We start from the raw sequence: 14610 nt of genomic DNA on the forward strand, positions 1-14610 counted from the left end.
TCAAAAACTCAGCATGGAGTAAAGCAGGCATTTTCTATCTACAGATACAATGAAGACTGTATAGACTCAACTTATTTTTTTATTAAATGTTTACTAAAATCACATAAAGGTAGAAGCAGAGAGGAATGAAATTCATAGACTCGACTAATTGTATTAGATTCACCATCTCGCAAGGTGCTGCAATTTATGGAAAGTATAAGAAATTCATCTAAACTCTTCTTATCAGTGCAGTGTATCTTAGAATATTATTTATAACCACTGTACTAAGGATTGCTCAATATTCTGCAACTTGTTTGTAACATAATTTTAAACCATGACCCTGCTTTACTGACATCTCATCCAGTGAAGCAAAGGTCATCGAATCACATCTTGTACCCAGTCCTGCTGGGATAAGCCATTTACAAAAATACATACTGAACATATGCATTTAAACTGTTTATTGCAACATTTCCAACATAAAATTAACATCTTCTTGCATAACATTTCCAACCTAAAAATATGTTAATTCTAACAAGGATACAAATAAGTGCATTACTACTTAAAATAGTTTTCATTTACATTACACTGGCTAAAAGGAAGGAAGCAAAAATTAAATCTGTGACAAATGCAGTAAGTGATCAAATTAGAAGACGACAAAGAAGAAAGGCAGCAAATGATATGCTACACATATATTACTCAATCCACTAACTGCTTGCATATACTACTACACAGAAAGAAAAGGAAAGGAGTGGGATTAAACACACACAATGACCTAAATATGTAGTGTTACTGAATGATATTGAGCAGGTAGGATAGTAGGATATATAGTTTGAATACTGGAATCAAACAGTTTAGAATACCATTTCATCCATCCCTTTCACATGTGTTGTTTAAATTAAATTAGGAGAGTTGGGATCCGAGAGACTGTGTTTATGGAGGGATGGAAAGTTAAGGCAGGTGGGGGAGTCACGTGATCATCTCCCCTCCCATTCACCTGATTTAATTCACTTCATTTCGCTCCGAGCTGAGCTCTGCAGCTGACGCGGTCTTGCCATTCTTTTTCCATAGTCTTTAGTCCTTTCTCCTTTACTGATTTACTGTTTAGTAGACGCGGTACTTACTGAATAGTATTTTTGTGTCAACCCTGCAGAGAATTATCGGGATACAGCTTCCATCTGAATGGATTCCACTCAGCCATGCGCACAATCTATTTTTTGTCTCTCATCCAGCAAATGCTTCAGAAACTTTCATGCATGGACAATGAGCCTCAGAAACAGTTTCATGCTATGATCTTTAAATGCACTCAAACAGTCCATCAAGTGCACCGGTAGAATTGTTTGTACTTATGACTACAATTACTTCACTGTAAACTTGTACTACAACTATAATATTGTACAACCTGAGCCACTTCATGAACCATTTGCACTATCTGTACTATATGTACATGTACTATTGTTATTTTATCATTTTATAGGAAAATAAGTTTATGGAGGATTTGCATATTGAATCTCATTGTATACAACGTTTTTTTTTTTTTTTTTTTAATTTCAGGCACTGTGTGACTTTCTGTACTTGAACTTTCAAATGTCTCCGCCAATCTGTATCACTCAATCAACTTCCTTTTGTTGTTTAAACCACAGCTTAAGCCAATAAATAGTACGTTTTTCATTGCTTCCACTTCGCAGTCGCTGAAATTCTTTTTTCTCCAATGCTTTTGCCATTGTCCTTTCACAAAATGCTGAACATAAGGGGCTATTTATATTGATTTGCATATTCAAAGAGGCATAATTCTGGGAGGAATCAGAGTGGGGTGGTAGGCACATGCACATGCGTTACATTTCACGCTGACCTGGATTTATGGAGAGGAATGCATGTAATTTGGCTTGTGCACAGTTTTGTGCCTCTGAATTTTTTGGGTGCGTACGCACATTTCAACTTTTGTCCATACATCATGTTTAAGTGTGAATTCTACGCACAGCATTATACATAGAGGCCCCAGCTAACTAAATAAGATGAATTATTCACAATTTTTATCACTTATTGAGAATCTGGTTGGAGCAAAAACCTGCAGCAACAGGGCGTCCTCCAGTACAGTGGAACCTTGGGTCACAAACGTCTTGGACCACGTACAAATCAGGTTACGACCAAAAAGTTTGCCAAACTTTTGCATCTGTTCACGACCACACACTCGGGTGACGAACAAGCCAGTTTCCCTTCCGGTTTGTACGTGCCGATGATTTCCGCATGTGTTCAGTCTCTCCCTGTGCAGCGTGTGAGCGAGAGACAAAGAGAGAGCATAAGCGAGCATATATATATTTACATACAGCTCGTGCAGTCCGGAACGGATTAATTGTATTTGCATACAATCCTATGGGGGAAATTACTTCAGGTCACGACCAAATCAGGTTGAGACCAGAGTTTTGGAACGAATTATGGTCATGACCCGAGGTTCCACTGTACTGAGTATACAAACCACTGGTCTATAGTACATAATTTGCAAAAGATTTTACTGTTTTTTACTGCCTCTCACTTTACACTCCAAATCGTAGCTTTAGATCTTCAATTCCACGAACTAAACTTAAAAGAAGTGGTGATGCTGCCTTCTGCTGTTATGTACCTAAAATGTGAAATAATTTAATATTAGAAATTCACCACGATAATATGGTGGAGCATTTTTTTAAAAAATTGTTAAAAACCCATTATTTTAAAATTAATTTCTCATAGCTACATTTTAGTGTATTCCTGTTAAGTTATATATGCATTGAATTATCATTTTCATCAAGGCTCCGCAATCTGTACTAATCCCTGCTATTCTCTGATTTTCTTTTTTCGTTTTTTCTGTGGTGGTGATTTGCACCACCATCACCACCTGATCAAGGCACCATGCAGTTGCTACATTGATGGATTGAAGGCAGTACCCCAGATGTCCACATGATCATCATCATCAAATTCTTTCACGTGAAGCCTGAAAACCATGAGGACTGATTTTTATCATTTATGTTAGGCAGAATTGCCAGTGGGGGCAGTGCAGTCTCTTGGCATTGGATTCCCTGCAGATTTTGTTTTTTTTCTCCAGCCCATTTTTTTTCATCTTCCTGACCATTTGACCATACTTTATTCTTTGTTACACAGTATTGCCTAATTTTATTTTTGTTTCATTTAAACTTTTCTTTCTTCAAGTTGTAAAGGAATTTGAGCTATACCATTTGTATGAAAAAGTGCTATACAAACAAATGAATTTATTTGCATCAGTTTAATACTGAAATATATTTTAATTGATGTGAAGCTGGTGAAAACAAAGGCAGGGAACAATAGCTCCATTATATAAATTTATGTGCTTATGTCATCCTAATCTTGGAGTTTTGATTTGTAATGCTTATATTAACTGACAATCTCAAAAAATATTTTCATTAGGACATCTACAACATACATTCTTGTTTTGTGTCAGCCAGCTGGCATTTTACCTGTGCTATGATCTGAAAACTAATTACACATTTTTAAATCTTTAATTAAAATCAAACTTAACCTAGTGTCAAGAAAACAGATGACTCTTAGCCCAACAGCAAACGTTCTGCCTGAAAACAGAATCGGGCCAGAAATGGACTGGAGAGACACAAGTGCAGTAATATTGAAACTGGCTTGTGGTTGTTGGCTTGGAAAAATGGAAATTAGGCAATAAATTGGACATAAGGATAAAATTTGGTTTAAAACCATTTTTCTTATCAAGATCTGCTAAAGTGGTGAACTTTTGAACTAAAAGTGTTTTATGTTAGTTTTCCTGTCAAAATCTGTTCAAGAGCTAAAAAGGTTGAACTAAGGTGGTTTTTATGTCAAGACCTCCCTAAAAGATTTAAACCTCTGGATTATGCATTTTTTAGTCAAAACTTGCCCAAATATTTAAAGTATTTTTACTCAAATATTATGCTTTGAATTAGTTAATATGGGAGCTGGTTGAAAAGCACTGAGACTGTCTCAGTTTCTCGTAGACACAGGAATGATGTGTAGGCATTTGTGAACAGCATACATCAAATTGTATGAGCCTGCAGTTGACCATAGTATTTTTGAGCGTTCTGTCATAGTGAATGGAAACATCTTGTACGTGTCACCATGGCAAGATGAAGAAGATGTTCATGTGACAATATAGCAAAGGTGTGTGATTGAATTTTGCATTAAGCTTTGGAATAGCTTGAAACTCTAGCGGGGATGAAACGATTAGCCATGCCACTGTATTTTGGTGGTGGAAACACACGAGTGAGTTCAGGAAGGCCATCCACCACGGTTGCAGATGCCAGCATTGGTAAGGGTAACAAACTGTTACAAAAAAAAAAAAGGCTCACTTTAAGCAAACTGTGAGCTTCCCTTGGCATCTTGTTCGAATGAACTCCACACATTGTGACAGAGAAAGTGAAACCAGATTTTCATGGAGCCATGAGGAAAAACAGAGCAGAGTTGCTCAGAAAACAGTGTTTCTTGCTCCCTGACAATGCCTGGCTGCATGTTGATGATGCTGCTGCCGCATTGGCACCACTGACTAAAACTGGTGTGGACTGCACTGGAACCCTCTCCATATAGCTCAAAAATAGCTGTGTGTGATTTCAGGGCAATCCCAACATTGAAAAAACAACTCTCCTCAGATGATGAACTGAAAAAACGCCATGGCCACATGCTAAAAGTAATGCCGCCAAAAAGTCTGTTACTTGTCTTTCAATCGTTTTTGAAATGTTATAAAAACTTATTCAATGTGAAGGATTCTACTTCGAAACAAGAAAGATGTCCCAAACCCATGGAGTCCTCTGATTCTGAATAAAAAAATCGGCTTCATTACTTTTCAATCAACTCTTGTTGATTATTTAATTCAAATTATGCTTTTTATTTAAGTGTGAAGCATATAAGACATGAAAGTAGAGATGAAAACTTAGAAATAATCAAATACATTACTTGTTCAAAGAAATGTATATTTTAATTATGTTGTATGGATTGTTAGACATAAGAAATTGCTCATTTGAAAGGAAGCATTGCAACATCAGTATGGAAAGTCCAGGGAGCGTCAGAAGTTCAGATATAGGAGGATCAGAAAATTAGAAAAGATCATCTTGAAAATAATGAGGAAGGTCTGAATCTGCATCATTATTGAACTGGTGTAATGATATCATCTTTGTTATTATTATAAAATATTTTATATGTTACTTTATCTGTACTTTATCTCTGTATTTTATTCCTGTGCTTTAATAAATAACAAATTATTTTAGTATTAATATGATCTAGATTTTTCTGGTCTCAGAGGCTCAGGTGGTGGCATTAGTCAACTTAGGGGTTCACTGAAGGGCTAAGCAGGGCTAGGGATGTTAAATACAGGTCTATGAGACTGGCCTGCAACAGGTAACCAAATCAGATTTAAAGTTCTAAACACTAGGTGCTAGGACCAGACAGATGGAATTGCAGGGTGAATCTTAAGGGACTTTAGATTCACACTGTCTCCATATCTCTCACCTCTTGGCCTGGGAAAGAGAGACAGATAACCTTGGTATCCCTCCAGGCCCAGATCTAGACACTAGGCAGACATACAATACAAATGTGGTGCTTAAACATACAACTAATCTAGCATGCATATAAAACTTTAGTATTCAATGGAAAGGTCACAGAAAATATTTTGTGAAGATGTGTTAGATACAAGTCTAAATTATATAAATTATCCAAGGTAAAAAGTGTGAACTGATCATTTTGTGAATTGTAGGTACTGTAATACTGAAGAAACACCAAGAGTTCCTTGCAATATGATGAAATGTTTTTAAATTAAAACAAACACACTCACCAGTAAACTTATTTCCTGTTTTCTGTCATTAACTTTTCACTTGAGTGTTTACTAGCTGGCCAGTCAATAATAAATTATGGACTTTTAGTGTAGCACTTAAATCTAAGTGCAGAAGTATCATGTAATTAAAATGAATTCAAAAGAGTATAATTGTAGTTTGAAATACCTACAAAGTCTCCCACTTAATTGCATCATTCTTGACATACCCATTCCAAGGTATTTGTCACATGTACTAATGAAATGCATTTCATTTTTCATAACCCAATAAGTGAAATCTGGTAAACACAGTAAAACACAATGAAGCAGCTGATAATATGACTGTGGGGCCTTAAAACTCGAGTCCTAGGAGTCAAGCATGTCCTCCATACAGGTGTTAATGAAATTTGTACTTATTTAGACAGTGTATTCCTGCTTTTATTTTGCTATATTAAGGACAGATTACCAAAATATTTAATGAACTCAAATGAGAGTAGTATTCCTTCTAACAATCCTTTTCATATATTGTATTTTTTCATTTAAATTTTCCTTTATTAAGTTATAGTGTTAGCTTGTCTCAAATATATTTTCTCTCTAATATAAAAAAAAATCTTGGGACGAGACAAGACGTGATCTTTTGAAGAGAGATAGAGAGACACTTTCACATCCCGCATCCCAGCAAGCCAGCATCTGATTGAGCTAAGCAGAGGTTAAAAAAACACCTGTTATTTATTTCCAATTGTATCACCATTTAAGAGGGGTTTCGGAGAGGCGACCAAGTCACCTTGGGGTGCATTCAGTCCCCTTCTTCACAACGGTACGTAAGGCTTGCGGGTGAAGGGGTAGGTGAGTGAAGTGTAGATCACGCGGCATGGCAGCAGCAAGCTAGCAGCTGATCGAGCAAAGAGGAGGTTAAAAAGAAAAAAAAAAAAACTGTATTTGATTCCCATTGTTTCACAATTTAAGAGGGGTTTCGGAGGAACGGCCGCGTCTCCTTGGGGTGCGTTTAGCCACTCTCTTCACAATGCTGCGTAGCCCTGGTGAGGCAGGAAAAGGGGTTGGCGAGTGAAGTGAGCAGGGTGCACCATCTCTTATAATGAAAAATGCAATGCCTTTTATTACTACACACATTACAAAATACATTCCGATAGCTGGCCCATTACAAACATTGAGTAAAACACTCAAACAATGAGTACACTGAACAAATGTAATTTCCAGATTGACAGAATTTACCTTATACAGTATTATATAGATGTGAAACTAGTATGTAAATTTTCTGTACAGTGATAATATGACTGAGGCTGTGCTTTAAACCACAAACTTTTTGTAAACTTGCACTACAGTTATAATATTGCACAACCTGCGCCACTTTATAAAGCGCGTATTTACATATGATGACGGTATTCTTTTTTAAGATGAAATGCAGCAAAATTTGTTGATTTATATTATACAGATAAAACTTTAACTTGATTTAAATAATCTGTATTGTTAATAATTAAACATGTGAGGACACGGTGCCGCAGCACTAGCTAGTTCAGGGATTGTTCCTGTATTGCGCTGTATTCTTGCGCTGACGCGACACTGGAAAGACAGATAGAATAATTAAACATGTACTACAAAGATATTTCAATGTTCCTTAAAAGTTTTGAAGAATTGGCGTTCTAAGCTTACAAATGGCTTTACGTCTATTACATAGCTGATTGTGTGGCGATTGAGTATTTGGAGAAAGAAAAGTAAGGACAGGAATTGGAGGTTAGTACGTTTGAAAGAGACAGTACTGCTGTGATAACTTATTTCATCGAAGGTCGCGCATGGCGCAGCAAGCCTCTTGCGTGAGACATGAACAAGCACTGCGCCACCGTGTTCCCATGTTTAATAACATGCTTTCATTCCTATCATCATGAAAAAGATATCACGTATACATCTCAGTATTTTAATTATTCAGAGAGCTGTAATATCACGAATGTAATGGATTATGTGTCCTGTCGGAGAAAGAGAAAGCCCATTTAAGAAGCAGGTAGTGATTCACACACAGAGCACAAAGAAGATCAAATACAGAACAAAGCATTTAACGTCCTACTTTAGTTACAATGGGATTTGAGAAACTAGTAAATTAAACGATTTTAAGATGAAGTTTATGATGTTCTACTTTAATGGCAAAATAAACTACGTGATTAAAGTGGAAATATCGAGATTAAAGTTGACATTTTGTGCTTTTTTCCCCACTGTGTGCCTATTTTTTTGTCTGTACACTACTAAGCTTTCATATGACACTCAGACGGTGGGCTACGACTTGCCTTTTCACGGCGACTTTGATATGTGATTCCTTTTTTATTTCGGGCACTGTGCGACTTTGTGAACTTGAGCCTTCGAGTTTCTCTGACACTCGATCAACTTCCTTTTGTTGATTATACCACTGTTTAAACCAACAAATAGTACGTTTTTCCTTTGCCTCCACTTGGTATTCGCTGAAATTCTTATATTTTCCCCTGTGCTTTTCCCATTGTCTTTTCTCAGAAGGCTATTTATATCGATTTGCATATTCAAAGAGGCGTAATTCTGGGAGGAGTTGGGGCGGGACAGAAGGTGCGTGCACGTGCGTTACTTTTCACGCTGATTGGGATTTATGTAGTGGAAGAACGTGAAAGTTTGCGTACATATATATTCCTGCATCTGGATTTTTCTGTGCGTACACACATTTCCGCTTTTGTGCTTACACCATGTTATAGTGTGAGTTCTACGCACGGCGTTATACATGAGGCCCCTGGTGCTTCCTGGCTAGCTATATGGTTGCGAGACATGGACGCTATCCAGGGACCTGAAAAAAAGACTGGACTCCTTTGGTACCATGTCTCTTCGGAGAATCCTTGGGTACCGCTGGTTTGACTTTGTGTCGAATGAGCAGTTGCTCATGGAGTCCCGAATGAGGCACATTACCTGCATTGTGAGGGAGTGTCAGTTACGGCACTACAGCCATGTGGTGAGATTCCCTGAGGGTGATCTGGCTCGCAGGATCCTCATTGTTGAGGACCTGAGTGGTTGGACCAAGCCTAAGGGATGCCCATGTAGCACCTGGCTGTGGCAGATAGAGGGTCATTTCCAGAGAGTGAGACTGGACCACCTGTCTGCCATGTTTCCAACCAGGATCCCAACCGGTTTCGTTGTGTTGTGGGTGCGGAAATGCACTGTACCAGTGAATTTTCCCCAACCTGACCTATAACATTATATATAAAGTTAAAAAAATATCTAGCTTGTTGATCTCTTGACTTGCTTGTGTACATAATGAAGGTTGTAACAACATCACAAACTATAAGTCTCATAGAACATAAATGATTTTTTTCCACTGGAAGAGGATAATCGGATCAAATAGGTGTGTCCATCATATATAAAGTCAAAAGAGAAAGAGACTGCACATCTACCAGGGTGGGATGTATGGTTTCACTGAAAGAAATACATTCCGGAAATTACAACATTAGGAGTTAAGTATTTCTCTTTATAAAAGTGCAAAATCTACAGTGAATCTCAATTTATAATGCTAGCTACTATTTAATATTCATAAATAAACTGGCTCACTAGGCAGTCTACAAATGCACAGTGCCTTGGAAAGTTGAAATATAGACCTTGATGAATGTAAACGATCACGTGAGGGCAAATTTTTTTAAAAGGCCACACAGTTGCCAATGATACGAGTGTATAAATTATTCAAGACTAAGACAGTACCTGCATTTAAACATGATAAGTAGAAATTTGCCAGTTTTTTGTAGAATATGTAGAAGTAGAATTTGAAGCGTTTATATATTCAACACCATGGTCTTTGCATTGGTATTACGGACAAACAACCTTGTTAAATTCAGGAAAAAAATTTGGGAGAACCTGCATTTATTTGTACAAACATGACATAATATTTATGTATCTCTTTTGCTTTCTAAACAAGTTTTACATTAATCTATTCATGTTAAAAGCTAGACTACATGTGAGATCACTGTGGAACAACCACACATTCGGAAAGGCACCATGAAGTAGGGTGCACAGGCAAGTAAAAGCCATTAAGTTTTTTTTTTTTTTTTTTTTTTTTTTTAAGCATTTTTCTTTACTTTGGCAAGCGTTCTTTCATAGTCTTGACAATCTCCAAAGTCAGCACATGAAGAATTCCACTCAAATTATATTCAAACCCAAGATCTAAGCACAGAAAATCCAATTTTATATGTAGGCCAACTTCTAACAATCTGTCTTTTTTTTTGACGACTGAATGAGAAATATGCATAATGTAGTGTAAATACCCTCTTAAATACTGAAGGATTCTAAATACAGATGTGTTTCTCAAAAAACTTACTGTTGAATTATTATTAATCTTGAATTAAAGATTATTTTTATCTTTAAATTCTGTAAAAAAATGACATCTCTTTTGAACATAATAAGTAAATGTTTTCAGTTAAGAGGACTGGTTGAAACATATTTGCTATTCTTAAAATGCATTTGATTTTTTAATTAACTAGAAAGGTTAATCCATTCTTACCATTACTTGGAATACAGACAGGAATGGGTCCAGCCTGTATTATTGGTAAATACAAACTGGCAGTGTACTCTTCGTCAGTGTCAGATTCATGAACTGGCTGGGTGGCATCATTACTGAGCAACCGCCTCTGGTTGTCATGGAGATTTGGTGATTGAGGCTTAGAATGTGAATGCTCAATGACTGATGGACTGGATGAGGACGATGGCATGGGAGAACCTAAAGAAAATAAAACAATAAATCAAAACTATAACTGAAAATAAAAAGAAAGGTAAATAATAATGGAACTGCTAGGAAAGGGAAAGAAGTACTTTGAAAAGTACACACCACAAATTAATGGTTAAATATGCTCCGGATGGAAATTTTACAAATATACTATTTACCATAGGATAAGACGACCAACAAGACTAATATCCTTTAAAGCTAAAGCTGAGAAAGCATTACAAAAGGTTTCTCAGCTCCACAGATTGTACAGCAACTGAAGAGGCCTTCAAAAATATTGAAAGACATGAAAAAGAGAAAAAACATTTTTTTTGTGTGCCAGGTGTAAAGAAAGAAATGACTAGCAAGAAGATTAATTTTATGAACAATGTTGCAGTTAGCATTGATGGGAGATCCAGTTCAATTCAATTTGTAATTCAATATTTTAGTTAGGCAGCAGGAGAGCTCAGTTTGAATTTTTTAAGCACAATTTAAAGTTGGTTCACTGCCTCTTTGGAGTTCAGGCTTTGTCCAAGTATGTGCAGGTGATATTTTTCTCCTGTATTCATATTTACTGTAACTTTTACGAGGGAGTTTGCCCTGCCATATCAGGTGTGCCATCCAGGATTGGTTCCCATCTTGTGAAAGATGATGCAGGAACTTGTTCTGGCTGCTGTGAAATGGGTAAGAGTATTGACAAACTGGACGAATCTTTAAAACAATATACTAAAAGAAGGATAGATATTATCATGAATAAAATAAAGGTGTTCTATGTAAAAGGTTTCATTTGCTTAATTGTAACAGCACCTCAAATTAAATTAAATTAATGGGTCCAATAGTCTTTATACTAACTGGACTTTTCCACACACTAGTATCTTTAAAGTGTTTCTATTAAGTTAGGCAGCAATTCTTGTGTACTTAAAAAACAAATGTGCAAATATATCTCTATGCACTCAAGCCTTTCTTTTTCCCCTCTAACAAGAGAGCACTGCCCTGCTTTGTTATAATTACCTTTTTCTTTAAGGAATTAATGTACTGTTGGAAATGATAAAACTGCCTAAGGAAGAAAAAGGCCTTTGTTCCATTTTAACTAATTCATATTTTATTATTTTCAGAAGATGAAACTTTTATTTTATGCATGAGACCAAACAAAAAGAGCATGAGACTTCAGGAAACAGTAAAACTTTATTGACTACAAATAATGCCAAAGGAGGATTGGTTTAATTTTTCTATGGAAAATGAGACAACAAAATTCTGCAACTACATCTATAGTCTAACCAACACTTTTAACTGGTTTGTTTATTTTTACTGCAGATTGATGCCAACTGTGATCCTGACTGTTATGCGGGAAACATACAGAGAATTCTAAACCAAAAACATTCCAGCATGACGAGGAAATAGTAGCCTATTTGAATTCAAGAATCACAAGAATGAAAAAGATTATTTCACTTCATGGACTGTTTCAGTAATCTGAAGATAAAAGTTGAAGAAATCCATTTTTTTATGCTATCGAGCAGCTTAGTTGTTTGCTTTACTTATTTGTTTGTCTTAGTAGAACTTGTTAATTAGAACATCTCTTATCTATTGAAACTACAGTACCTTATTTTTATGAAAAAGGTCAGATTAAAAAAGTCTGCAGATGGGAGAGAGATCATTCAGTTCTACACTAACTTAATCCTGCTTCTGTGTACAATAATCCATGGGAGCTGCAAAACATGACAGATAATTTTACGTTTAAGGTGGCTTGTGGCTTTGTGAACACATTCACCACTTTTATTTTATCCATTGTTTCTATATATGTACAGTACTGCTGACTTTCAGTGAACTCATATTAGGCATTCAAAGGATTTGTATTAAACTGAAAGTTGCAGTCTTTCATTACTCTAGAATATGATGAGAATCCAAAGACAGGATTCTCTAGGTACTGTTTACTTCATGCTTTATTTACTTGGTTATGTCTGAGTATCATTTCTGCAAAACATTTTAGAAGTCACTGCTGGAGAAGGACAACAATAAATTGAGGCCAACCAGTATTGCAATAATTCATTTGTACACAGCAAGACAACTTCAAAGAGTGGAACCCAAGGGTACAAGTTAAAGTAGCCCGGGGAAGCAATTTATAGCTGCTCTGTAAAAACAACACTTTCTACATTCTTGTAAGGCTATGAAGACTGTAGTGCATAAGGAAGTAAATCTGTATTACTTCTACACATTTTTTTTTATTTTTGATGTATCAGCAGCTATTCTATAAATAATGGCCAACTAGAACAAGATTTTATTTTAGGTCTGTGTGAAGCATCTACAGTATTTTTCTGAAGCTTTAAAACACAATAGTTAAGGTCTTGGCAGACTTCAGAATACTGAAATCTTTATTACATTTTTAGAATAATATTTAATGAACAAACACATTTCATTATAAACCAATTTACACATATAATTTTTACTAATATCTTGTGATAATTTTAAATATACAGTTTGTCCTCAAGCTTTTATAACAATTTCCCTCTAGGAATGATTGATTTAGGCTTCCTAAGGGCCTCAAAACAATTTGATTCAGTTTAGATATATAGATCAAGTGTCATGTAAGGATTTAAATTGCCAGAGCTGCACAGCAAATTGGTTAGTGCTATTTTGAACAGTTCATACAAATTGTTGACCAAACTTGTTACAAATGAACACTAAGTCAAAGCATGTGGTGACCCTCTTACGAAGGAGAATCACAGCTATTAACCTTGTATACAATAGTGTGAAAGAGATTTTACTTTTACAAACTATTAATACAGGTTGTTGGTACGAACATGCAGAAAATGTTGCCTTCTTAAAGCAAGACACACAAGAAAAATGTCTACTATTTTATATCGTTATTATAAAAAATAAATAGTTAGGTAACAAACAATATATGAAAAGTCTCATGCAGCTTGTAGCTTGCAATGCACAATTCATTGTTATTGGTAGAAGAAAGCAAAAGTTCAGAATTAATGTATTCTCCTAAGATATTTAAACACTGATTTTAGACATGATTGTATTTAGTAGGAAATAAAAGGATGTCAGCAGAGATCATCGATCCCCAGGTTGAAACTTGGTTTTACCTGAGCAGGAAGTATTATGTGTGCAACCTCATCAGTAGAGAACGGTATGTCAGACCAGTTACTGGGCTATGTTATAAAACAACTGTAAGAAAGATGTCTGCCGTTACTTTCTCCTTAAATTTAAGTGTCAAGTGGCTTTATTGACATACCATCCATACACAGTATTGCAGTATACAGTGGCACGAAATAACATTCGCCAGGACCACACTGCAACATATACATAAACACAGGATAAATGCAAGATAGATAAAGAAGTATACTATACTATAAATAGACAGTTAAATAATAAGTTACTGAATAGATAGTAATAATTTTAAACAGATAGTTATACAAAAGTGATAATAATAAAAAGGTGTAACAAATGTACTGCATATAATAAACTACTGGGGCAGATTTGGGTTCACAGTGTACAGAGTCCAAACATCCAAGCCACAGAAGCTGTTGCAGAACCAGTTCTGATGCTACAGTACCTAAGGCCAGACTGAAGTGGGACAAAGAGACAGTGGGAGGAGTAGGAGAAAACCTTCACAGTGTCATAAGCTTTGCAGTTGCAACACTTTATAAAGATGTCTTTAATGGAGGCAGAGAGGTCCCAATGATATTTTCTGCTCTGTGCACTATTTGTAATAGGGCCTTACGGTCACAGACACTGCATTTCCCAAACCAGAAAGTGACACAACTGATCAGAAGGCTCTCGATGGTGCCCCTGTGGAATGTGGTGGGAATAGTGCTGAAGGAAGTAGTGATAAGGCTGCATCTTATTGGTTATGGAGGAGGTGGTAATTGACCTTGTTAAGGTTAGCTACCATGGACACACTAAGAAATTTGGTGCTTTTGACCAATTCCTCTGCAGAACCCTCAATGTGTAGTGGGGTATGGACAGCATGGGCCTTCCTGTCAACAATCATACCTTTTATCTCCTAATCTAATTACAGCGTTACAGGCTTTTAATAGTGCATGAATCCCCCTTGTCACCACAGTTTCTGATTTGCACATGTTCTGATGGTCTTTGTGGCAGTTACATCATCTGTGCACTTGTT

At 36.2% G+C, this 14610-nt stretch overlaps 1 protein-coding gene across 15 annotated transcripts in view; it reads right to left on the reverse strand.

The window, feature by feature from the left end:
* LOC114651997 (teneurin-3) overlaps window positions 1-14610 on the reverse strand; it is an 898351-nt gene that overhangs the window by 332045 nt on the left and 551696 nt on the right. For 10 of the 15 annotated variants that reach the window (XM_028802134.2, XM_051927718.1, XM_051927716.1 and 7 more), the window contains one exon: window positions 10284-10499. The exons of the other annotated variants lie outside the window; for them this stretch is intronic. In XM_028802134.2, coding sequence (XP_028657967.1) covers window positions 10284-10499 — 216 coding nt within the window. The remainder of the gene's footprint in view (window positions 1-10283; window positions 10500-14610) is intronic. 15 annotated transcript variants of the gene reach the window in all.

The sequence above is a fragment of the Erpetoichthys calabaricus genome, chromosome 5 (genome assembly GCF_900747795.2).
Source record: "Erpetoichthys calabaricus chromosome 5, fErpCal1.3, whole genome shotgun sequence".
NCBI lineage: Eukaryota > Metazoa > Chordata > Cladistia > Polypteriformes > Polypteridae > Erpetoichthys > Erpetoichthys calabaricus.